At 42.5% G+C, this 26170-nt stretch overlaps 1 protein-coding gene across 4 annotated transcripts in view; it reads left to right on the forward strand.

Moving 5' to 3' along the window:
* Positions 1–26170, forward strand: part of GPM6B (glycoprotein M6B) — a 106545-nt gene that overhangs the window by 54520 nt on the left and 25855 nt on the right. The window contains exon 1 of one of the 4 annotated variants that reach the window (XM_057388372.1): positions 19447–19817. The exons of 1 other annotated variant lie outside the window; for it this stretch is intronic. In XM_057388372.1, coding sequence (XP_057244355.1) covers positions 19757–19817 — 61 coding nt within the window. In that variant the 5' untranslated portion in view covers positions 19447–19756. Of the gene's footprint in view, positions 1–19446; positions 19818–26170 lie in introns of those variants that run through there. 2 more of the 4 variants (XM_057388305.1, XM_057388441.1) reach the window with 2 other exon arrangements.

Below are 26170 nucleotides of genomic sequence, written 5' to 3' on the forward strand. Positions count from 1 at the left end.
TTGGTAGTTTGCACCTCCTRTGTTATTGGGAAGTTCTTACAACTTCCTGAATTTGTTGTGCTTTTCTGCAAACAGTGATSTAACCACAAACTCCTGCATGGTGCTGTGTGTGATGGAGGAAGAGAGTGCAGATCAAAGTTCTTCTTTGAGCCATTGTGCTCTGGTTACTTCAGAGTAGCAGCCCTGTCTGGGTCTGTATGTGCCTTGTGTTGTTTTTTGATGCTATGTGAGAAAAATGAAGYAATGCATCAAAATCTGAACAAAAAATTTGCCACCTTTTACCAAAAACATGTTTTTCATACCGCCTCTTCCGAGTCTTCAGCCTTAATTAATCCTCTTCCTTGATTATTCACTTAAAAATGAGTGAARTGCAACAATTCACAAAGTCTACTTAGTTACATAGAGTCATGAGACGTGTCTRCATATAGGATGTTTGCTTCCATGTACTTCCCATGAGTTTTGTGATTAGCTCTCTGAGCCGGGCAGCAAGACTGAGTTGCTGGCATTATAATGCCTTGCTGAGCTGTGGTGGTGCTTTTGGAGAATGTTTTGGCTWTCACATGCTGGAGGATRTGTRCCCATCTTCTCTYTSTAGTGAGAACTAGGGAGAGTGAGRAGAAACCCACTGGTAAGTTCAGGTRTGTTCACACTGCTGTACCTGGATGTGTGATAAACAGATATTTACCTGGTCACAGGCAAAATTGTTGCTTCTCCTCATGAGTCAATTCACAAAGAGACAAAAGCTTCTACACCACCAGGGCATTCCTGCCAGAGGACAGATTTTTGTATCAGATACATCGAACAGGCTGAAATCATATCTAATTAATGACTGTGTAAGCTGGCCTTGTGCTAGAAGGCCATATGTTCATTTGTGTAGACACGATGAAGACAGGCAAACAGCATCTGCAGAGATTACAGATCTGCCCCAGAGCTGCTTACTCACTGCAAAGCACTTGATCAGGAAGGCAGTGCTCATGCCARCCACCTGAAGTAGCACTGATGCTCACTGATTGTACATGAACAGATACAATAATGTGAATTTTCATGGCACGTTGCTACCTGCAGTCCTTTGTCACTGTGGGATGGGGTCCTCAGCGTGTTGATTGGCTGGCGGTACCTCATCTGTAGAAGGGCTGGGTTGTGGTATAAATGTTCAGATGCTCAGRGCAACCTGTGTGTGTGCAATAGCACTGCAGATAGCGTACGGGTGTTTGTTTTYAAAGAGAGAAGGGAAGCAGGCATGAGTGGGAGTGACTCACCTRTGTGGAGTTACAGCTGAGAGCTTTTCTCCAGCCAGTGGGAGCAGTGTCCTTCATCATCAGGTCCACTAGTCATGAAGATGTGTGCCATGGCTAGCAGGAATATGTGTGTGCATGTACCTTTGCTAAGTTTATTTCTCGCCAAGGAGGGAAGGGGTGTTTTAAAGGAGGACAAATAGTAGATYAGTGTAAAATCCCTCCTGGAAATCTCTCTCAGCCTTTGAGGAGTACTAGTAGTGATTTTTACTTGTTTTTCTTTTCTGCTTGATGACTTTGGTATCAACAGTGTTTCAAGGAGTGAATAGGAGACTTTGGGAAGGGCCAGAGGAAAGAAAATGGTTTTGCTGTGATCCATTTTGTTAAGATGAACAGTGACCATTTACTTTTCACCAGAGTTGTGTTGTCTCAGTGGGGAGATGATGGCTTGKATTGCCTTGGCAGAGTCTGGAAAAATTTTATTGAGCTAGAGGAGGAAAGGCACYTTGCTCTTGAGGTGTTTTGTATTTGTCCTTCGGGATGAAGGATAAGTCAAACAGGCTAATTTTGGAAAACTGAGAAGTCACATCATTTTCCCCCTGGTATTTTTGCCATTTCAGACAGCACTGTCTTTCTAAAACCATTTTTCTTCTACTCTTACTGTGCCAGAGACMAGCATTGTGGGTGGATGGCTTCCAGTGCTCCTCTGCATTTGAAGAAGGAACATTAGCCAAGAGTCAGAGAAGGGGTATTGTTCAGCTTTGTGGCCACCTGTATCCTCACTGTCTCGAAACAGGAGCCCTTAAATCCTCCAAAAGAGAGGATTTGCATTAGAAGATGGGAAGGTTTGCAGTTAYCAGGCAGTGATCTGGAACCACTTTTACATCTGTCTATACACCATCAATGGGCAAGTGGGCTTTTCTGATCAACTGCAGAAGAAATTGGAGAGATTTCAGTTGTCTCAGTATCTCTGTGGGTTTAGTTCTTAATTATCCTTTTGTGCCATTCTGCTGAAGCATGTTTGTTAATCACTCCAGAGTACTTTAGCTTCTTTCAATATATTGAATTCCACTTGGATGCTTTTAAAAGTGTTTGCACAGCATATGCCTTTCTTAGGAGTATGGGAAATATCCACAGTCTGAAACAAAAGTGCAGTGTTCCAAACTCAGCATCCATGTTGTTATCCCGTAAATTAGTACGCGCTGTGCTGTTATGTAAGTTTTTCTTGTGTCAGAATAATAAAAGCTGAGTGTACTAAAAGGCTGATAAGCCTGCCATGAAGAATTACGTTGTTCAAATTCTCCTKCCTTAAAATAACACCTGTTGCTTTACCAGCATGCTGGTAGTATAGTGCGTCTTGAGAATTAGTATAAAAAAAGAAAAAAAAGGAAAAAAAAAAGAGGCTTTTTTTTCCAGGCCGTTCAGGTCTGAGCTTTGGCAGCCTTGAATTTAGTATTGTCTCAGAGCCACTCTTATACAAAAGGATTTKGAGAAAGCACGGCTGTTCTGTATTTTTGGATATTAAAAATGGACAAAGTCACTTTTCAGTAATACTGCCGTAGCCTCAAGGATCGAATGCAAAAAACAAGTGYTCCTTCTGTTGGCAGGTGGGAAGTTCAATCCCTTAAAATGCAARATAAAAAATAATAAAATAGATGGTTGTGCAGATTCTGAGGRTAGTCTGCAATGAGGGTGAAGGGACAAGTACCCCACAGCTGCCAGAGAAAATCACTGCTGGCAGTGTGTGCWCATAAAGTGACAGCGCACTTCCAGCAGCCCTTAAATAAGGGGTGAGGGGGGAGAGGGGAAGTTCACCCCTGCCACCACAGTTCTGCACAATGATCGCCTTTCTGGGTGCTGGGGTCACAGCTGCTGTCTGGAGATTACGTACAGAAGCACTCTTCTTCTCGAGAGAATGAGGTTTCCTGGAGGATTAAGCACAGGCTGAAAGCAGGAGGAGTTATTCAGGAGAGAGACAAAGACCGTGAGCCCACGGCTGTGACAGGCGACAGGGGCGGAAGACTGTGAGCAAGAACGGGATTGCTGGGACTTGCTGCTTRGATGGCAGAGTCTCCAGTTGGGGATCCTGAAGTGGTCCAGTTGTGGGGTGAAACCCACACAAACCTGTGTGTTTGGCATGACCTTGCCTGCTGGCAGGACTGGAGATGCTGCTTTCCCACTCATGTGGGAGGTGGGTGGAGTCTGAAGGGCTCTGCCCCTTTTTGTATCTGAAGTAAAGTCGTTTCTATGCTCTCATGCCCCATTTAGTATTCAGAAATAGTGATCAATGCAGTAATCTGAACCCCCACGTAAAGGTACATATGCACTCCCCATCTGCTCAGAAAGCAATGCTTTTTGCATTTTCCTTGATCACTGACATGTTTCACCATGTCTCCTGAGCGTGCTGCTTTGGTGCTTCCTTCTTCCCTCTTCCTTCTTAGCTTTCTTTTTCAATCTCCTTTTTTTCTCTCTTATCCTGCTATTTCACCTCTTGGGTACACACATTCCCAGGCAAGTATCCAGAATATCCTTCACCCACGTATCATGTGCCAGCACCTCTGTTTTGTGTAGGAAGGTCTTCTATATTTGAAGCCAGGGCCATCTGTCTCAATGCTAAAAAAAAMCCCCAGGTTTCTTGCAGTTTTCTGCAAGGGCAATGGTCACAGTTCTTCTGCATAACTTTAAAAGGAAAAATGCAACCTATTCTATAATAATAATATTTGAAACTTCTATTTGTCAGTTCTAAAGTCTTGTCTTATTWCACCTGCTAGATCAAATTTCCCACAGATCCCATATGCCGGCAACTTCTTTTTAGTGGCTTCAGAATCCACTAGTGCTTTTTATAATCTGAAACAAATGAGTGCTGCACATAATGTAAGAAAGGAGAGGTGGAGGCAGAGGAGGCTGACAATGCATGCATTCAAATTATGTGAAAGTGCAAGGGGGAAAAATATGACTGTGTTGGTAGAGCTTGTCAGAGGGGGTTTCAGGCATATCATGTATTAGCAAATCATAGCTATTTTGAAGGCAAAAGAATGAAACTTCTTAGAAGGAGCAGGACTCCAGAAGGATGCTAATGAGTAAACATTGGGTAGCAGTGTTTAAATGAAATGTCATAGTTGCTAGTTATTGTCCCTGCTGTATAGATATTTCCTAAGTGCAGGGTGAGTCTTAACTAAATCACATTTAAAGTCTATTTCCATTTGCCTCTCGCTCTGTAAAATCCTGTCTAAAAAAGAGCATTGTCAAATAAATTGGTAAGAATTAAAATACTGCTGTTACAGCTGAAAACATTTCAGGCTTTTGATGTTGCATTTAGGCACAAACATAAATAAACAGGAAATCAGACAAAAACTATTGAGAGGAGAAACTCAGTATGAAGTAGAAATGTAACCTGTGCTACTCACTTCTGCTGAAGAGTGCTCCCTTTTTTTTTAATCACAAGTCTTATGAAGAGTGCTGATGACTGCCCACATCTGGTGAATTGGATTAGAATCTAATTAGCATGCAGAGTTTAGAAAACTTTTATAAAATTTCAAAAATAATGTGAAARAAAGAAACAGCTTAGGTGAAAATTCAGAGAAGAAATACTGAAATGTTCCTGTGAGGATAACTTTAAAGTCTTTCTTACTCCTYAAAGATGTAGCTCACATGAATGGTAACCTATTTTATTTGCTAACATTTTCTGTTCAGATAATTTGTTATGTTTAAAGGTATCTGTTCTATCTAATTGAGCTCTGTAGCTAAAAGTCCATCTGGAAATCTAGGCACTACCAAAGATCAATAAAGCGATTTTAGTGTTTGGGAAAGCAATTTTTGTGGCCTAGTTTATGCATCAAAACGGATAATACACCTGTCCTACATTTGTGAAATACCTCAGCAAACACGAAAGGATAGTCTATGCAGTTTATGTACTTAGTTTTTCAACACTGTGTTGTAATGGCATATTCCAAGCAMAACTGTACTTTCCGCTTTAATCTCATTCACTTACGTGTACAGCAACAATTCTGTATAGCAAAGTGGTTAAATTCAGGCTGAAATGTGGTCCAAAGGAGAAATGGAGGCAGAAACTCCTGTAATTCTTCTTGTAGGAAAATAAATTCTTTCCCTGTGTCTCTAAATTTAGGTCTTACACCAGCACTGAGAAGCAGTATTGTTGGAAAAAAAAAAAAAAAACCAAGGTGATTTGTGCGATAATATTTACAAATATTTTAAGATGCAAATAGCTGTTTTTTTGTCTTCCCTTTCTATTGCAGTTCTGAATATCTGCTCAGCCTTAGGTGTGCAATCTCTTTTTTTCCATGGGACTGCAAAGGGCTTATTTACAGAGCATATCCATAACAGTGCTTCAACTTGCAGGGATGGAAAGTAGAGCCCACTATGTATTGGTCATATGTATTTTGTGTCCTGAAGGAAAAATCTCAATATTTATGAGAATGGATCAGCATAACACTATGTCAGATGATTCAAACTGTGGAAAAATTACATTTCACTTCTGTGGGGCATCCCACATACTTAGTTGGTACATCTTTGCTTAGTTAGGATTTTATATTTATATATATATATATATATATATATATATATATATATACACACACATATAATTTTTTTTCTCTCAGATCTATTTAAAAGAGAGATAAAATTCTGTAAACATCTCTGTTGATGTTACACTGCAGACAGAGGATAGGTAGAAAGAGAGGAGGAATATGTCTTTTGGGGAGAAAAGGGTTGATGTTTTTAAGCATCCAGGCCCTTGAGTGTTTCTGGGCTTCTTTGCTTCAGTGGTACGACTTTGTGAGGAAGCCTCTCTGTAACAGAACACAGGATATTTCTCCCCAATATGGGATCAGCTTGTGGAGCACTTTGAGGACCATGAAGGATCTCCATGGGAAACTTCAGTGCTGTAGAATCATGCTCTCTGTCCAGGCAGTGCACTCCAACTAGGATGCAGTAGGATGCACAGGATGTTGTGGGGAAACATTTACTTCTCCTCTCACCCTGCTCTGTGCTGACTTGCATCCCTCTCCTGATCTTGGTCATGACATGGCTGGTAGCCCAGCTCTTCATTATTTGGCRTTCCCTGCTCTCCAATCTTTTCTATTTTATGAATCCTGATCCTCTCTCCAAAGACAAACTTGAGAGTCAAGGTGCATTTTTCTTTAACATCTGTGTGTCTGAATGAGTTCTGGGACTCTCRCATTTAGAGCAGAAAATTTAGTCTAGCAAATTTCTGCCATTTCCTGAGAAGACTGAAAATCACCTCTGCCTTGATACCTGTGGCAAGATTCCCCAAGTCAGGGCACTGTTTAGAAAGTACCAAAAATAATAATGATCCTTGAAATCAGTTTAGACTGAGTTAAAAGGACAGGAAAGGAAATGTGTGGAGCTTGTCCTGCTTCATAGCACATCAATCTGTTGTGTGAGTGCCAACAGTTTTGGGGTTTGAGGTTTTTTTTTTGGTTTTTTTTTTTGTAAGATTAATATAGAAGGCCAGAAACTGCCTACATAAGCAGGCATAGTATATCCTGAGCATTCTTTGTATCTTCCTCTTCTCACTGAATGCTGAAGCGTGAAACATATTCTGAGATGTTTCTATGCTGTGCACTTGCACAGCAGAAAACAGCRGTAGGTGGGATACTGGAAAAGTTAATAGCACTTACTCGATGTGGAGGTGAGAAGATAGCTTTGTTTCAYCAAGACAGTGACTCATGATGCCAAAATGAATGCAACGAGGACGGTTTACTTTAGCTTAGATATCATACATACCTGTGGAGGTCTGAGATAAGGCAATTGAACCTTCAGTGAGCATACTGTCAGGGTTCAATACCCTGTAGTGATCCAAGATGTAAAAGCCTGCCTCATCACATGAGAGCACAGAGCGCTCTTTCTGGGGCTCTTTGAAAGGAAGAGTGGTGCCTTTGTTGGCAGGGTGCTGCCCTGTGCCAGAACACCACAGCGGATGGCGGCATGTGCTCTGTATTCATCCTTGGTCTGAATCCAGTGAATCTGAAAAGAATAAATGAAATTTGAGAATATCTTCTCRATTGGTAAGTGCTGTGATCAGGTCCCTTTGGGCATCAGTAACATGAAAGGCACCGCTTTACCCTGGTCTGAGTTCTTCCACTTCCTTTCCTCTTCAYACCCCAAGGACCCTGAAGAGAAATTCTGCAGGTGAGACATAGTATTTCCAAATAAGTGGAGGGTTTGTTTTTTTTGTTTCTTCTCATCATTCTCTTGTCTTAGTTTAAATTCAAAGTTAYGACACTGTTTTACCTGAAATTTATTTTGTAGACCCCCATCCCTAAGAAGCCTAAAATCTCATTGCTGAGTTTGTTGGACCTTGTTAGCAGGCATATCTCTTACTACCTGTGGTTGGTTGACCCTGGCTGGACATTACGTGCCCACCAAAGCCACTGACCTCCTCAGCTGGGTAATGCAGAGAAAATGTAGCGAAAKTCTCATGGGTTGAGATAAAGAGACCTATATGGGAATGGAGCTGCGATCAGTTTTATTTCATTTTCTGTGTCAAGCTGTTGTGGCATTTGATTCCCAAGGGCTCATCTCAGAAGGAATGCTTACTAAGTGAAGTTCTCAATCCAGTGTGAGTGAGAAAACCAGCCTCCTGCCTAAACTGCTTTGTTACTTTCACCCATCTGTTAATGACCTCATGAAGGGCCCTGAAGGGCCTCTAAAGCCCCTCTTCCTTTTGCTTTGACATTAGACTTTCCTGTGATATCTTGTAGGGCCTTGTCTGCTCTTTTGGTACCAAGTTGTGAAATGCYTCAGAGCATGGGAAAACATATGTCCAGCCTTTAAAAGCAATTTTAATGTGGTGGTAAGGAAATATTGCCAAATAACGTATAGTCCTCTCCAGCCAGATTCCTTAGCGCCCCTGAACAAACACATTCAAAGTGAACCTGTGTGAACAAGTGAACCTGGCTATTGAAGAGAATGAAAAGGCTGTCTGGGAGTCAAGATGGCAGAGCTGGTGCATCAGACAAGAGTGTAGTCATTGGGGGTCAGACCCTCGGGCTGCAGCCCTCGGTGTTGCACAGGACCTTGTGGTGAGAAGGGGAGGGTGCCTGTGGCCARGCCTCAATCGCTGTTGCACATTGCCATATGGACACGGTGCTGTGCCAGYGCCAGGAGCTCTGTCATTCTGGGGGAAATCAGCGAGTGAAATGCCTCTCCTGCCAGGTTGTGCCGATCTGCAGGGGCTGGCACTCGGCGGGAGGGAGCGCGGTGCTGCGTGGGCCGCTTGGCACGTGGTGGGGTGGAAGTGATGGCTGAGAGCAAAGTGCTCGTGCACAGCAGACACTGTTGAGTACCTTGAGCATTGCTGCAAATTAAAGAGTAGAGATGGATCCTCATCCTCAGGAAAATTTGCTGAAACAGAAGAGTATGAACAAAGAGGACATTTCTCCTACAAGACTCCTTCTGCAGGCTGCAATCCAGGCTTTTTTCTGAAGAGCTTTTATATCCACCTCACTTGCAAGCTGCCTGCCTGGGATCTCATTGGCATTCTGCTTTTCTGCTGTAATCTCATGTTGTTAAGGAGTGTGATTTTTGTTCTGAGCTGTGCCGCATATAGAAGATTACATAAATACTGTGGAAATTTTGGGAGAGTGAAGGCGAAGAAGAAGAAGAAGAAGAAGAAGAACCAAACCACCAAACCCTTCCTCTAAGAAGCATTTTGACTTCGCAATCTCATGCCTTCCTCTCAGAGAAAATTTTAAGGTATGAAGCAGCAGACATGCTACTTTACCAAGAAAGCCACAAACTGGCTTCCTAATGATCCAACTGTGTTAATGAGCAATTACAGATGAACACACTGAGCAGAAGTAGATTTGTTCTCCTGGCAGCTGTTGCCCAAAGATGTTTTGATGSAGGAGTGCTTTTTCCTTCTCATCTCTCTGTGTTGAGCTCATATAATTTCCATCTCCTTCCTCTTGCCCTCCTTTCCTGGGAGGAAAATAGCAGTTCACTTTCTAGGTTGAAGCCATTTCATAAAGGCTGTACTTCTGAGGTTCAACTCTCCTGTTAAAAGCAAAGGATAATAACAAGATGGGGGGGGAGACTTTTTTTTCCCGTCTTATCTTTATACCACAATGGTTCAGCTTCTCATTTTCAAAACTGGTATTTTCAAGTGTGCCCCGGGGTAAAATTGAGCCGTGAATACAGGGCCTTTTCTGCTGGGTTACTGTGAAAGTGTTGGAGCTCTGAAATCCTCGATGACAGCGTCCATAAGTGCTGCGGGCAGCCAGACAAGCTCTCTGGGGGGTGGACCCTGAGCTGCAGTTCAGTGGAAGCGCTGCACAGACACCGTGTTGCTCTTCACAGTATCCAAAGCTTGTCTTTTTCTTTTAAAGTCTGAAACCGATAAAGTAGTAAGATTTTATCKGCCGTGCTTCCTTCCTTAAAGAAGGAGTGAAAATTTGTTAAATATGCTTCCAGCTCGGGAGAGAGAGAGGGGGAATAAAACTTCAAACAGCGCTGCTAAAAACAGCCTAGGCTGCTTTTGTTTGGACTTGCCAAACGCAGCAGCTTAATGCCTCCATTGTATGCAGGGGGAAATATGCTAATTCAAAGCACATTTCCCATCAGAAGCCCTTTCAGGCCTGTCATCGTTGAGATATGAGGGATGATAAAGGCGRGAGCAGGGGGAGGCCGGCGCTCGGGGAGCGCGGCTGCGGGCATTGTGCGCGGGGAGCGGCGCTGAATGGCGCTGACGAGCCCGCTCACCCGTGAAGGCCGGGCCGGGCGGGTTCCCATGGGCGCCGGCTGCCCTGGCCCCGGSACCCCCTGGGACCCCTCCTCCAACAGGGCAGCCACAGGGGCGGCTGTCCCTCCTTCTCGGGGCAGCCACCGCCGCCACGGGGCCGAGGGGCCGCGAGCATCACCCGTCCCGTAGCCCCGGCAACCCCGCGTTTCTCGCTGGGTGACACGGACAGACACTTTCTGTTCCCGRTGTAAGCTGAAATAACAGCTTTTTGGTGGCAAGGCCTCCACCGCGTCCTTTCCAAGCTGCTGATGCGTGCAGAGCAGTGGTGCTCAGTGGCGGCGCCACGCTCATCTCCCTCGATAGAACCGCCTAAGACTCGGGAAATGGGGGATGCTGCAACTGGCGTAGTTTTGTTCTTCTCAGTTATGCAACAGAAGGCAGTCTGTGAAATGCTACTCGGTCTGTTGCCACATGTATATGACTGTAATTGAGGTTGAAATAAATACATTCATCAGTGTTTGGTATGTATTAAATATCTTTAAACACTAGCCTTAAATACTGACTGATATTTATACAAGCCTAGAGTTTGATTTTTTTTTACCTTCTCTCTAAGTTGTGCAAAGGTCTCTAAATGATGGGTTTGTCTCAGGACCCTGTTGGTCTGGAGCTGAGGAGATGCTTGGTTTACTCAGGAATACATTTCCTTTTAAAATACATGTGAGTGTTGCTTTATTGTAGAGAAATTGGGATTGTGTGAATTTGATGAWCTGATAACGTTGCTATGACATTTGCTTGAAAACAGTTTGAAATGGTGATGAAAATTTAGTTGTTGTTTGTTTGGTTCTATAAACCTGCAGTGTACTAATGGCAAATTAAACTCAGAAAATGGGCTTTTGATTGTGTTTGCAATCTGGTGATGTTCTGTCTGCAGTAGGAGTATGTGCTACACTCGAACACAATTAGTTTCTAAGGACCATGGCTGKAATTAAGCTCTTATAAATACTTTTAAAGCTGTGGCTGGTCTTAATTTTCTTTTCTGTTCTAATAAACTTGTGAACAGGCAAGTTGGGCGGGGTGATATTGTCTGGGCAGGAGAAGCTGTGATTTTTTTTTTTGCAACCTGTGGGCAGGTCTGTGAGCTGCAATGAGAGCAGGGCTGTCCCATATTGAGCAAGATGCCTTTGGTCACCTCCAGGATGGTGAGCACACACTGGACATAGTGAATTTTTTTTTTCACACAGAGTTCTTCTTACAGACCAAGGAAGGACCCTTAGCCAGAACCTTGGGTGCTGTTTCTGCCTTGTGCTTTTCTCATTGTTTTAATTTTAGGGTTTTCTCAATATGTCCATCCCTTCTCCCTTTCCCCTGTTTAGCKCCTTCTTTTCCTCTCCAAATGGTGCAGAAAGGTGGAACAGATAATTGTACTTCAGGAATCAGTAGTGGTSATATATATGGAAGATGTGCCTGTAGTACTGAAATAAAAAATGCCTGGGGCATTTTCAATAACAAATGTGAGGGTCTCCAGAGGAAACRCATAATGAGAATGCCTAGTGTTTACACCTGGGAAGCTCTGAGTGCAAGAGAAATGGTTACAAATCTGCTGAAAACCAGAGAGTAGAAATCAAATGGGATGGGAATGATAAAAGGAACAGATGAAGAAAAGTAGATGCTAAATGAATTTCACTCTGAGTCATGACAAAGTGCAGAAATGATGCCTTTCAGCTGTTTAAAACAAGTGAATGTCATGTTTGGAAAGAAACAGAAATGGGGATGTAACTAGGGATCGCTCAAAAGCGAGTCCGGGTGGTTTCCAGGCAGCAGGATGGGAGGCCATTTCAGAGGCTGGAACCCTGCTCCCTCTGGAGAATCCTCTCCTTCTGCCCTGACTGCAGCCGGCCCTGGCCATTGTGCAAGCCCTTCTTTGTGCCAAGCCTCAGAACCTGCCGGGCCACAGAATGGCTCTTCTCGAGAAACCATTGAAAGGCTCCAAGCTTGAGACATTTAGAAAATTAGGCGAGACAAAGTGTTAGAAATGTATACTCTAGGGAATAATCCTGCCCTGGCAAGGGATTTTACTTGACAGGCTATCTGGGAATCCAGGCTGAAAGCTGCTACTTTGTCCTTAACTCACCCTATAGCACTTTTGTCTCAGAGCTCGCTTTGTATGCAGGATCACCCACTGCTGAGGTTCGGCAAAAATCGAGGCGTGACATGATCCAGACGGAGCTCCAACCACACTCGTAGTTAGCAGGTTAAGTCATTCCCTGTTTATAAAGGTAGAGGGGTGGGGCTTTTCTCTTGATTGTGCTGAACTCCCTGAGTGCACACTTTGCTTTGTATGGGCGCAAGTGAAAGACCTGTAAAACRCTTGAGCGGCCGTTGTTTGTTGTTCACCGGCGGCGCTCTCTCTTTGCAAAGCGCAMAAGAACCACTGCTTTAGACATGACTGGGATCCCAATCGCTGCAGCTACAAAGCCTGGATTGGAAAAGCTAGACCGGAGAAGTTGCYTGGCACATATTTAGTCGATGAGTTAATTGGACAGTCTCAACGTGGGACTTGTTAATGTCCTGCTGCTTTCCTAATGAGGATATCTGCTGTTGCAAAGAATACAATGATTAATTGGGGACCCTTTCGTTAGTGTCTTAACTGAGGATTTCATGACTAGTGTCTTGTGTGTGAACAGAAACTGTATTTGCAATTCAACTGGCAGTCCAGTGCTGCATGACAGAACCCGATCCAGGATTTTTCTCAAAGTATAGTTTAATTGCATTGGAATGGGGATTTTCTATGTCCAGGAAACAGCCACAGTCATCGTGACTTACAAGGTGCTGAAACTTCAAACAGTGAATTTCGGTACCTCGTACSAATCATTATTTTGATGTTTTCTTTTACGTCAACATTTTGACTGTTGAGTCAGGTGGGCTTTTCAAAATGTTGACACACAACTACCATGAGTAGGTCCAGGAGCAACATATGGCAGAGCCTGGGGCTGGTATGGCTGGTTTTTCAACCTGGGATACAGAGATGAACAGGTAATGGTGCTCCCAAAGTGTGGTTTAACTCTGCTCAAACTCCATTCTGAGCTTGGATAACTTGGTTCCTGGCCCTGAAACTTGAGCTGGAGGAGTCTGTAGCACTGGGATGGTTGTGCATTCACTGTCAAACAGAATACCTATTGCATGACTCTGAATTTGTGAGCATTCCTCAGAGTGGTTCCAGTGATGCTCATATGGTTTTCTGTTCAATAGAAATATGGATATAATTGTATGCATATTCTTCATATACATATGAATATGCAGACATAAATGTTTTCTGCATGTATATGTACACATACCTACATCTGTGGCTCACACATGGAATCTTTCATGACATTCTAGGAAGATTMTTCATCCTTGTCCCTCCCTGTACCTCCAGTACACAGTATGAGGTACCTTTCTATAATGAGTGCCCCTGTTTTCTTTTTGGGGAGCTGTGGGGTTTTGCACTTCTTTTTATTTCTCTGCTTTTTCCAAGCTTTGTGAAAAGACTGGACTGAAGCCAAGACTGAAGAACAAAACGAGCACTGAATAGATGAGAGATTGTAGGTGGGATGCTGAAGTCTATGCGAAGAGTGGGARGGCAATTTTGAAAATCAGAACTGGATGTAAAGTTACCAGAGGATTGTCTGATTAAATCTGACTTTGTAGAGCAAAAGGATAAGTCTGTGTCAAGGCTGAACTCAGTGACATTTATTTATAAAGAGAGAAAAAAAAACCCAACAGGTAACCTCCCAAAACCAGTCCTGTCTCAAGCTCTTGTGTTTTGAGATGAAGCAGCTGTATTAATGGGAGTATATTATCATGATACCTTTGCTGTCTTCTAAATTGCTGGCAGAAATAGCTCTTCTACAAGTACAAGAGGCACTTCTACTTGAGTGCTGGCAAGTGTGACATAAATATCGAGGATGCTATTTCAGTATGTCCAAGTATTCAGAAGCTCTGGTTAGTTTTCTGAGATGGCAGCAGGCTTTGACAACAGTATTGGAGAAGAGGGTTCGCAGCAAAAGCTAAGTGAGTTGGATTGTCTTCAAGGTGCAGAATTAAGGCAACAAAGACAAAAGACTTGAGCATATTATTTTCCTGCTGTACTACGAGGCAGAGGCATGGTAGCTGAGAATCTCCCCTCAGTTGTGATGGACAGAGGGAGCAAAAAAAGGTGGCAATGAGTGCCAAAATCAAGAATGTAGTCCTTAAAAATTGTGGAGGAGCATTTGAAGTACTGTTGAAGGCTTCATGCATTAGTCATGTATGTGAGGATCTTGCCACTGATGAAGAGAAAAATGTATGTGAGATTGAGTAACTCAAAGCCTAGTTTTGGTGCCTCATTGTAAAGCTAAAGCATTTGAAACCTGCCATGCAGCACATTTATATAAAACTGTGCCATAAAACTGTGGAGCTGGAGTAGAAGCTGAAGACAGCCATTGGAGATGGAGCTCTGAACACTTGCCTAATGAAAGCTCCTTCTCAGGGAGATACTAGGAAGCCTTTGATTTCATTTTCTGTGTTTCTGTGCTCTTCCTGCTGTAGTCTGAATGGGCTCCAGTTTATCAGCATATTTCCTTCTGGCTTGCCGAAAGCATGGTGCTAGTCAGGGTAGCCTCACAGGAGAGGGATGCAAGAGCTGGTGTTGCTTCCAGCTTGGTTTCAAATGTATCCTATTTTGTCTTCATTCTTATTACCTTTCCTCAGAAGTCTTTGGCATGGTTGAGATTCCTGTATTTTGTCTTTCAGAAGTTCTGAATTATTTTTCCCCAGATTTTTCTTTAAATACATGTTTCTTATACAAAGGAAAATGTTATTAAGGCGATTTGTTGGATTAGATAAATAAAATCCAGCACTTTGTTTCCTTCTGTGCTGCTGACTACCTTTCATAAGCAGAAATGGAGCTCCCRCCTGCTTAAGAACACATCAACTTTTTCTTTCATTTTGACTTTCATTATAGTTCTTCAGGCTTTTTTCCTTAGCAGCCTTCACATCTCTGCAATCTGAGCCATCTTTGAGACTAAAACTTGATGAGACTTTGCTACTGGAAAAGCCATACACAACCATCTATTCACTTTCTAAGGGTTTGGTTTTTCTTTTTTCCTTTGTGTTCCAACTAAATGTTAGCCATTGATGTATGTTCTGKATCCGAGCTGTTTATCACCTTTGATTCTCACCTGTGGCTGTAACTGCAGTGGTCCAGCTGGAAGCAGGCAGGCTGGACAGAGAGCTGTACGTGACCCAAAGGAGTGACATCTGCTTTGCCTGCTGCTTGCCACCAGGCATTTAGCTTGACAGCAGCCATAGACATCTTCACGGGGCTTTGGTAAGGGACTCACAGCACTGGAATCTTCACACTGCTAAGGTTTGCTTACCCCCCTGAACCTAGCTCCATTTGTTAACTCTGATTTTCTTTGGCTGCAGAGATACCCACTATCCATCCTTAAGCCTTTATTTTTGCTCTTTCTTACAGAAATCCAAGATTGAGACCCCTACRTGCAGTGCAGACTCATGTCTGTGTTTTACACTGTGGGAAAAGTGCAGGGGTTTTCCACTGTTATTTGTTAATTAATTTGGATTTAGTTTTCCTAGTAACCTAGTATGTCTGAAAGAATGGACCCCAATTTTTTTTTTTAATACTTGCCAGATATACAACTGCTGCACAACTGAAAACTTGTTGTCATGCTTTGATTTTAGCCACATGGAAAGTTTGCCTGCTTTTGCATAAGTATTTGGATTGGGTTTTATAAGCAAGTCTTCAGGAACTGGTTTAAAGCTGAACACAAACAATTACATTGTACCAAGTGGCTTCACGTGTATTTGTTCTTTCTCTTAAATATTTTTTAAAAAGGTATTTTACAAGTTGTCTTCAAAATTAGCTGTTTGGACTATGTGTCAGTCTTGTTTGAGGGACAGTCTCTGTATTTTAACTTCTGAGTCTTGGATCTCATAGACAATCTCAAATTGCTCTTCAGCTGTGTGAGAACACTCTTTATTACAGCTCTGTGAAGCCTTTGTAGAAATGGCAAGTGTGTATTCATCTTCTGAAAGCTTGTGAAGAATTTGCTGTAGCTTATGGTAGAGCTTCTCAGCATTCAGGAATGTAAACTAGATTCAGTGACATTAAAGATAGATGTTCAAAAGGAACTGGCACATGAACAGAATAGGGTTTTTAATACATTTTTTTGACTTCTGCAATTGTGCTATTTTAATTGACTGAGCAAAATGATTAAATATGTGGCTTGGGTTTTTTTTTTTTTTTTTTTAAACCTAGATAAAATAGATYTAAGCCTTTTTTAAAAAGTATTTTGCAGCGAATGTGACTTGGTCTGCAGGGCCTTCACATACTTTCCCCCACTGCTATTCATCCTGAGGTTTGGCAGTAGGCTCAGAGCTGTGCCTTTGGCAGCAGAAACCCTTGCTGCTCAGCCCCTCTCCTCATTTTCACTTCAGTCTGCTTCTGCAAATAGAATGCTGGGCTGAGCTCCTCAAATATAACTAGCTGCCTCCCCTGGTTGCTGGTTATCTAAATCAGCCTGGTTTCCASAAGCAGGTTTTTGCTGAATATCAGTCTTTAAAGATTTTTTTTTAATATTTTCCTTTGTGACTTAGTCTTATGCTGTGTTGTCACAGGCATAAAATTGATGTCTCACAGTCTCATCACATATTATGGAGAGGATTTATCTGTTTAAGGGAGGGTACATTGAATGAGACAACCTGCTGGCTGAGATTAAAGCTTGAAGCACAGGATCAGCACCCATGTTAGCACTGGAGGAAATCATATTTTGTTTGTTTTCTCTGCTGTATTTACCAGTGGTGGTTCAGGAGTTTGAAAATCAAGACATTACATAGGATGGTAAGTGCTTAAAGCCTATCATCCATTGCAGCAATCAAGAAAATAGTAAGAAGGGAGGGGAGAGAACTTGATGCTCATGTATCACTTGAAGCTCTTGGAGGATGATTTAGTAGGTAGAATTAATGCTTGTAATAGTTGGSCTTGGTGGGTTTTGTCAGGTCTTCAGTTCAAGTCCTTRCRAARYTGATTCTGGTATTGTGCACTGAYTTTTCATCRCCTGTTTGGGGAAGATGTWATYCTGGGAGAACAGTAGAGGAAATAGYCCCCYAGCCTGTTCATTTTGGGTTTCTGAAACATCACCTCTGAAGTCCTGAGCCTGCCTGACAAATTCTGCTGACCACTAGGAAAGCATGTAGCTGTTTGAAGGAGTAGGTCTCACTGGTGCAGTGGAGGGCTGCAGTCATGGGTTTCCTCCAGGGACAGTCTGTAAYCAAAAGTTCTGTCTAATGTATTTTCAGTTTAAATAAAGGAAATTCCAGATTATGTTTGTATTTTCTGTGTAKTTATACTGATAAGTGCACTGATATTACACCACTTGAATTAGGTTATGAACAGGCCTTTGGTAACTTAGGGTAGTCAGAACAGAGGTTTCAACCTTTTAAAGTTTTAGACCTTCCAGTCTAAAAGCAAAGATCATTAAGAAGCAGAKATCCAGACTGTGACAGAAGTACCAACTGCACAATGAGGCATTCCGAGAAGAGAATTTTATGTCAGAAGCAATCAACTGCTTTGACCAATGACTAAAATTTGTGTGACTTTCAGCAAGTACAGTGTATTTAATATGGATTTTCAGTCTTACTGATGTTAAATGTGGAAAAAACCACTCTTGTAGAATTTTTTCTTTGTATAATCATTATCCCAACAACTTTTAGTAATGGTTAAAAAAATATAGCAAACACATCACCCGTGCTTTCACCTTTTGGCTGATTATTTCAGGGAGTGTGTTTGCAGTGCATRGGGAGGGATTTCAATCTGTGTATGGATTACAGAGTGAGCACTGGAGGGGAAGACTGGAGAAATATGCCTCGCCACCTGCGTGGAGGTCTCTGCTGTGGCTACTGATCTGATTTCCTTCAGGAGCCCAACCCCTTTTCCCACGTTGGTTCCTGATGATACTTCATGCCATCTACAAAGTAGCTTCATCATGCTTGTAGAAAGGTCACCTGCAGACTTTTCCAGGACTCCAAGGATGCATTTTAGGCAAATGCTTGACATCAAGTTTTGATTCTGTGGTACGAAGCCTTAGAATAAATCCAAGACCTCTTGGCAGCTGTGCTGAAGCCTGAGCAGTAATGCCCAAAGCAAAGTAACAGCTGTGTTGGCTGTGGTGAGAGAAGAGGGTTTGTGCACAATTTCTTGAAAGAGAAGGGAACTTTCTCTAAAGGTTGGGTCTGAGGGCTTTTGTGCTTTTCACTAGGCATCTAGAAATAAAAATGCACAGCAAAACTGTGGGTGTACTGACTTCAGCCAGAAGAGACTGAATTGCAGCTACAAATCTTTGGACTGCTTCCCTCTTCCCACTCTCCTGCTTGAATCTGCCATAGGGAACATGCAGGGTGTAGGTTTTAACATCCCCAGCATTTGCTGAACCTGCTGGGTGTCGTTGCACGCTGCAGAACCGGCTGCAGTGGCTGATCCACAAAGGCCATTACTCCATGTTTGCTCCACCATCCTACACTCACAAAGGGGTGCCTTTGGGCACTTCTGCCCTGTGCAATGTGTTGCAGCCGTGAGGTACTGAGACAAGCAGAATGATAGGCAAGGTTAATTAGCCTCAAATGTGTCAGTAGTCTCGGGTTTTGGGAGGGGAACAATACCCCTACGTGATGTTGCCCTGCTCTGTGGCTCCCCAGCATGGGAGTGGGCTGGGGACACCTAAAGTCACCTCATGCAATGCAACGTTGGCGTGTTTTGGGTTTGTCGCTCCTAAGTACAGCTTTTTCAATCACGCTGCAGTCTGCCTGGGTTTAGGGGAGTTATCAAACGTGCTGAACAGCAGCTCTGTGCTCATTCCTAAGCATGGCTTTAGGTCTCTAGTGGCAGACCTCCTTTTAAAGCCAAGCTGTGTTTTCCTAAACATTTTATCCTTTAAAGTGTTGCACATGCATTTTAGGTCGCTTGAGCTTGCTTCCTGCCTCCTTGCTTGAATATTTTTTTCTTTTTCTTTTTTCCCATTGTGCTTGTGAGTCAAAGAATTTAAATTTTCCACATACATACATRTATGCCCTCTTTTGCTTTTATGCTTTTCTCACACAGCCTTTTGCCGTGGGTGAGCGGAACTCTCGGCAAAGAAAGCAAACAGAACAGACCCGTCGCCCCCAACCCCTTGAAAGAGCAGAGGGCATGTGGAATAAATCAAAATGCAAAGCATAATAACGAGGTCCCATGGGAAAGGGAGCCTTGTGATTGTGTGCCGGCGTGCACTCCCCTTAGAGACGGCGGTCGGGGGGCTCACCCCACGGCGGCCGGGGGCTCCTTTCTTTCTCACTTGCATCTCCCCTCCCGATGTCACCAGTCCATTCACCACCCGGAGAATTGATTAACGTTCGTCGGGAGCCTTGGGAGGCAGACGGGGAGAAAAAGGAGAAGAGCGGAGGGCAGGAGGAAGGGGGCGCGAGCGGGAGATGCTGGTCCCCACGGTGTGGCAAGCCCAGGCACAGGATGGCTATTTTATAGCTGGGGACCGTGGTGACGTATAGCTGAGCGAGCTGGCACAGCTCCTCGTGGACCAGTCAGCGGAGCGAAATTGAAGCTGACAAGACTTTTCTGGCATTTTGGAAAGGACTGTAATCTACTGTAGGGGAGAACAGAGCCGCTCAATCACCGCCGCTGTAAATAGGAGACGGAAGGGAGTGAGAAAGGAGGCGAAGAGAAAAAGTGCTTGCTGGGGGGGGAGGGGGGGCGGCATTTTTGGTGGATGGTATGAAGCCAGCCATGGAAACTGCAGCGGAGGAAAATGCAGAACAAAGCCAAGAGAAAAAAGGTACCCAGGGGTCTAACAATAGCCTGTTTAAATCTTTTCATTCAGGGGGCTTAAAGAGGTTTAGGCCAGTTTTGTCACTTTTTCAAATAGCTCTTAAACAATCATTACTGAATCTTCGGGCTTTCAGCCGTCCTTTCCTGCATGGCTTGACAACAAATTAATAGAGCATCAACCTTTCTGTCTGCGTCTGTATTTGCTCTGAATCTGTCCTAACCCTACCCGAAATGATGCTTGCGAAAGAAGTCTTGTTATTGCTGCGTCTTTGACAGATTTTGGTTAATTTGGTTTTCAGGGGTAGCGTGTGCCTGTGTGTTTGCATGTTGTTTTCAGAGCCGTAATGTGGTGTTTTCATCGAGACTAGCCATGCAGCGAGGCTTTGCAATGCAGTGTGGGAGACCTAGGTTATAACAACATATAATAGATTATAATGTCACACAACCTTCCTGCAGTGAGCTTGATGCCAAACGCTGCTCTGATTTTTAAGATCCTTTCTCTGTGGTGTCAGCTGGCAAATTTCGCTTTTGTAGAGATCAGCCTGTACTATGATAAGGGRGAACAATGCAGTGAGTTTTGCAACCTTAGATTTCAGGATGTGTTAATCACTGAGAGTTGCTGCTTAATGGAGAGAACAATTCCATGGTAATGGTTCTGTGGTAGGGAGATRGCAGCGCAGAAAGAGAGGTGCTTCATCCATCCCAGCTTTACAGGTGATTCTGTTTGGTCTGGAGTGCTGAACTTCAGAGTGTAAATTCAACTAGCAAGGGATATTTTGTTTTTGTGTCATGATTTATGTCAAATAACTTTTCCTCTTCAGTGTAGCAGACTACTATACAGATCATAGCAGTATTTTTTTTTTTTGCTAAATGATACAGCAGTAACAAAATTATTTACATTTCCACTGTTTATGTGAGTCGTAGTATATTTTTTAATCTGTTGTGTATCATTTGTAAGCAGTCTGAGTATCTCATCTGAGTATCTCATAGGCTTAAGCAGCTGATAAACAACTGATGCACTTCTCCAGGCAGAATTCTTTCATCGATTGTTAAGCAGTTCAGATATAAACATGATAAATCCTGGTACTGTCCAGTACCAGATTTTGTTTTTTCTACTTTGAATCTGACTCCTGCTACACACTTCATATAAAATGAGCTTCAGTTTCAAGTAAATGAAATTTGTCAAGTGATTAGACATAGTACTACATAATCCCTTAGGGATTTCACAAAAGGAGGTCCACTGATGAGAGATTAAACTCTGAAAGCCATTAGTGTATGTGGACAAAAAACCCACCTCACTGCAGATTTTGAATAATTAATGTACAAAATTTCCTGAATAGATTGATTATAAAACCACCTTGAACTGATAGATCRTTCTTCGAAAATCATAGCAATTTTTTCTTCTGATTGATGAGCTTCTTTCAAACTGATAGAGTTCATGTTACAATAAACACTAAAGAAAGTTATCCKCATGCATTAGCAGCTGTGCACAACAAAATGCGTTGCTGTGTGTGTTTATGATGAGTTATGGTTTCCCTTTTGTTTTGGCAAGGATGAAARCACAAGGTGAAAAACAGTAAATCTGCTTCCAAGTGGAGGTGGTTGATCTGTTGCTTTCATGGGATGCAAGCAGGGGAGCCTCCTGTCCCAATGTTACCAGTATTTCYTGGTGTTTTTCTGTGATAATTTTATATTTTGGATCTGTTACAAAGGTATATGTATGTAACACTGGTAGGCTTTGTTCTTGCCAGTTCTCCGATCCCTGAAGGTAAYACATAATCTCTCACATTGTGCTCTGTATTTCTATTCACCTAAATTCTCAATATGCTTCACAGCAAATTAAAGTGCAGCAAGCTGAAACTGTCCTACTCCTAATTACTGTAGCAAAATAAATAGATCAGACCCCTGCAAAGTTACTGCTGTGAGGTGGTCATGGAGGAGGCATACTTGATTTTCAGGGGCAGATTTTCCGAAGTGCTAAATCTGTCGAGTCCAGTTGGGTTTTCAGATGGGCTCAGCAGGCATCAGGTACCTGTCCAACGTCAGAATTTTTCAAAAGGGCTCTTTCACCAGCAGCTCCCATGGAGGAAAATGGGTTTTTCTTTGTGTAWAGAAACTTGCAGGAAAATGCTGCTGCTTCATTTTGGAGTATAAATCTTACTTGTTATGCCTTACATGCTTGCCAGGCTTGCAACATTTGCTTCTCCCTCTAGGATCCCACCTGGATTTGGTAATGGCAACCCTTTATGAGAAGCCTTAGGTGCTGTGATTTCAAGCAGTTGAAGTGCCACCTACCAAAGGGTCTTTTGACTCTTCCTTCTAGAAATGAATTGCAAAGCCTAAGGAGATAAACCATCATCTGAAGGGGTTTGGGAGATGCTGCTATTGCTAAGACTGAGCAAGGGAAGATCACAAGCATTCTGCTTTGGGTATTCAGGTTCACACTCAGTATGTTTTGCACTGCCACATTCTGGGGAAAGTATCTGTATCTAACTAATAGCAAATCATACTTTCAAGCTAAGGGTTTTTTCCCCTTTACCAGAATTTTAAAGTGCCTATTTCTGRGSTGTGTTTTCAGTGCAAGGACCTTCTTGATGCAGTTTTGTGGAATAAATRCTTGGAGGAAGTTGTGCTAGGACTACAGGCTGTGTACAGGGCTCCCAGYACTTGGGAAAACACTGGAGAGCAAYGCTGCTGGAGCACTTGGCATGAGCAGCGAGCTCTATTTTCAGTTTGAGCACCTCAAGCAGTCATTTGTGAGCGGCGGTGTCACACAGGTGTCAGTTTGTGTTTTCCATCTCTGTGGCAATTGTGGACAGCCAGCTATTTTGGATTGCTGTGCAGCTGAGGCAATTTGCACAAGTTAATGTGCTTTATGAATAATTGATGATTGATAAATGAAAATGGTTGCAAATTATTTATATTTTTAAAGTTTGCTAAATTGTATAGAATTCCCATTCTATCTTTTAACTATTTTCATGAATCCGCTGCCTGATTCAGGCAGTAATACTACGCAGCTGATGGATTCAGTGTTTATCTGACATTTGTTTCTCTGCATCCAGATGAGTGGCTGCTGCCCCAGTTTTTTTAATTGGAATTGGAACAACCCCCATGTTGATGGAGATAAGGAATAAGTCAGCTTTATGCTGTGTATCAGCAGCCCTTATCAGAGGAGAACACCATGAAAGCTGAAGCAAAATGTTTAACAGATACTTTGCAGGGCTGCAGGACAGATTGGATGCATTTTAAAGATGAAGGTTTACAAATTATTACAAATGACAGGGTTTATCTTGCAGGCATTAAATTAAATCAAAACGTGAGGACTGGGCAGGCAGATTTACTGAGGTGGAATAAATAAGAAAAACGAAATGCCGTTTTGCATCAGCAGTGAAGGATATAGATCCTGATACACATTAACAGAGACAAGAAGTTCCCTTTTCATTTAACTGTGAGAAATACTACCAAGTTGCAAAATTAAAAAAAAAAAAAAAAAAAAAAAAAAAAAAAAAAAAAAAAAAAAAAAAAAAAGAAAGAAGAAAAGAAATTTTAAAAATGGTAACTATGGATGACCATGGTGAATTCACCAATTGCATGTGGGATGGAAGAAAGCCATTATTCTAGGGTGTAGTTTCCTTATATGAATACACATGATGTTCAAATTGCCTATGCTGTGCTGAGGAATAATGAGGACCCGTTTGAGCAGCTGTACCAAAGGTCCYTTTTAATTGGCTCTTCCCTGCTTATGTGCTCTTGATAAAAGAAGACCTCGTGCTCAGTAATAGCTGTGAGCTTTATTATTTTCATGGTATAAGAAGCCATGTTTCAGCTTTTAAGCTCTAAATAGACAAATATATGCTAGTCAAAAATAGAAAGAAAATACTCTCCTTCTCTTACACTATTGCACCCAGTTGTGCAGTTGTGTTTAAATGAAGCCGTAAAGTGCAACGTGAAAAAAGAGTGGATTATCATGCAGTTTATTTCACTTGTAGCAAAGTTATTTTTACACAGTGAGCTTATGACATTTTGATGCATCACAGATGTATTTTTCATTACAACAAATTGAAAAAAAAAGTCTTTCTTTAAAATATGTGCTATCATCATCAACCAAAATTTCAAATGTACCCACTTAATGTTAGGCTCACACAGTGGTATCAGAGCTGTCGAGCCATTCCAAGGTTTTGGTATGCTGCATATCTTTCCCCATTTTAAGCAGTTGCTTGGTGTTTCAGATTCACTGACAACAATAACTGCTCTAAGTATAAGTCCCTGAAGAATACGGCTGTAGGAAGAGAGGTCCAGCCCAGGGAGAATCTGGGACACGCGATATTCTGGGGATAATAATTTRGCAGGCTTAGTGATTTAGGTTTTAATGAATAGGATTTGGTTTCTAAATAGGAGGGGGTTGAAAAAATACTCAGAGAATGTACTCATACTGGTCTGAACAACCTCATGAAAGCAGAAAATCTAGACATATGTGCCATGGGATATGGTAATGGGGGGTGGGGGAAACCCAGATGGCACTGTACGCGCACAATGGATTTTGCAGCAGGAGCAAAGGGGCTAAAGAGGGAAGCGAAAACAGGGGGAAGGTCTCCTTCAGTTAATCTGATCCTTMCCCATTTTCTGGCCAGCTTTGCTCTCATCCACTATTCATCACCAGACCATCAATGACCAAACAACACCTTCTTTGCTCCCATGGACCGCTTCATCAGCTGAGACAAAATGAATRTCAAAACTGCGTGTTTCCTCTAAAAGCTTATGATAAAGGCAGCAAGCATGAGGATGTTGAGCACTGTGAATTTTGTTACAGGCGTGCAAGATGATTCATCCCAATGAATATTGAACACCACAATCGTCTGAATGGTGCRACCTGAAAACATTGTTGGTTCTGTATCTCCTGTGTCTGTGCAGGATTGAGGACAACCTGGTTCTGGCAGGGGGCCTCGAGCTGTGGCAGCTTGGCTGTGGTGGAGGGTATTGTAACCGAGACCAGAGAATGTAATTAGTGCAGTTAGTTCCTCTAAAAGCAAAAGGTAAATACGCCCTTTACACCTGTTTTCTTTCTTAGCTCCTCAGGGTACAGAGTTACATTCCAATGGATTTGGACTGTGGGCAGCAGTTGTTACACCACTGTAACCTGGGAGCTTTTGACCTGGTGTTGATTTCACACGAGTGGGCCTGGGTGGGTCCCAGCAAAGTCACCCAGAGATACTCTCCATCTTCAAAGGTCGTGCCAGGCATGCATTAAGGGCTACCAAACAGCCATTGCTCCGTGGCTCTTTGCAGAGCAGTGGAAAAACTGAGATTCCTTACGGAGTTTGAACTGTTTCCTGATGAAAGGAGCCCTGTTACTGCAAAACCACAAGTTGCTAATTAAAGAAACTGATTCCACAGAGTATTTTCATTTACAGAAATGATGCTACAAAGTTTACATTCTGTCTCTGTGTTTCAGGGTTTGATGTTTGTACCACAGCAGACAGGTGACTTCACCAGTTCCCCCAGGCTAAGGGAGAAAAGGAGCTGCCTGCTCTGAATAAGTGCTTTTTGTACTGCAGGAGAAATCTCAAATTGTGGGTTCAAGCTAGTAGGATAAAATCTTCATGATTTCAAAGGTTTGGTTTACATGCTGCTGCAATGCAAATGAAGAATTATTTTCTTTTTGCAAGTCTTTGCACCTGTTTATTTTTAATTTTTTAATTTTTAAAAAATCTGAATCTGTTACCAATGTACAGTAAGTAGCAACAAAAAAAGCAGGGAGCAGACATTGGGGAGCTAGAGCAKAGGAGGTATGCAGTACTAGTGAAGAATTTTGTTGTTTTCCATTTTGTATCCAATTCAGTTATTTTGGCATTCCTTGTGATCTCACGAGCAGGATTGTTCCTCTCTGAGCAGAAGGAGATGACATCATCCTGAGTGCGCAGTCATTTTGGAACAGTATTTTCAACAYATTTTGAATTTTTCTATGCTCATAAGATGTGGAATTTGTCTTTCCTAAGAGGAAGGGTAAGCCATATAACGTGGAATAATGTCTTCTGTGGAAGATTTACTGATACCTGCTTGCTGGTCTGTGTGTGAGATGCAGAGAGGGGAAAATTACCAAACCACAAAGTATCCTTTAGAGAGCCATTGATGTTAAATTTATGTACAAAACCCCAAAAGAGTGTTTCAGTATTGGAGTTCATTTGCTGATAAAGAAGACAAACAAATTCTTGGTTTAAATCTCTATATCCAACATTTGGATTCAAGGCCAAGATTTTTTCTCTTCTTGAYGTATGCAAATGTAGCTGTGCCAAACTCCTCATTGCACAAGCAACAAAACCACATGAGACAGGGACCAGGTCCAGGACCTTCCGAGCCCCT

Source organism: Malurus melanocephalus, unplaced genomic scaffold, assembly GCF_030028575.1.
Source record: "Malurus melanocephalus ecotype Western Australia unplaced genomic scaffold, MMel_1.1 scaffold_1, whole genome shotgun sequence".
Taxonomy (NCBI): domain Eukaryota; kingdom Metazoa; phylum Chordata; class Aves; order Passeriformes; family Maluridae; genus Malurus; species Malurus melanocephalus.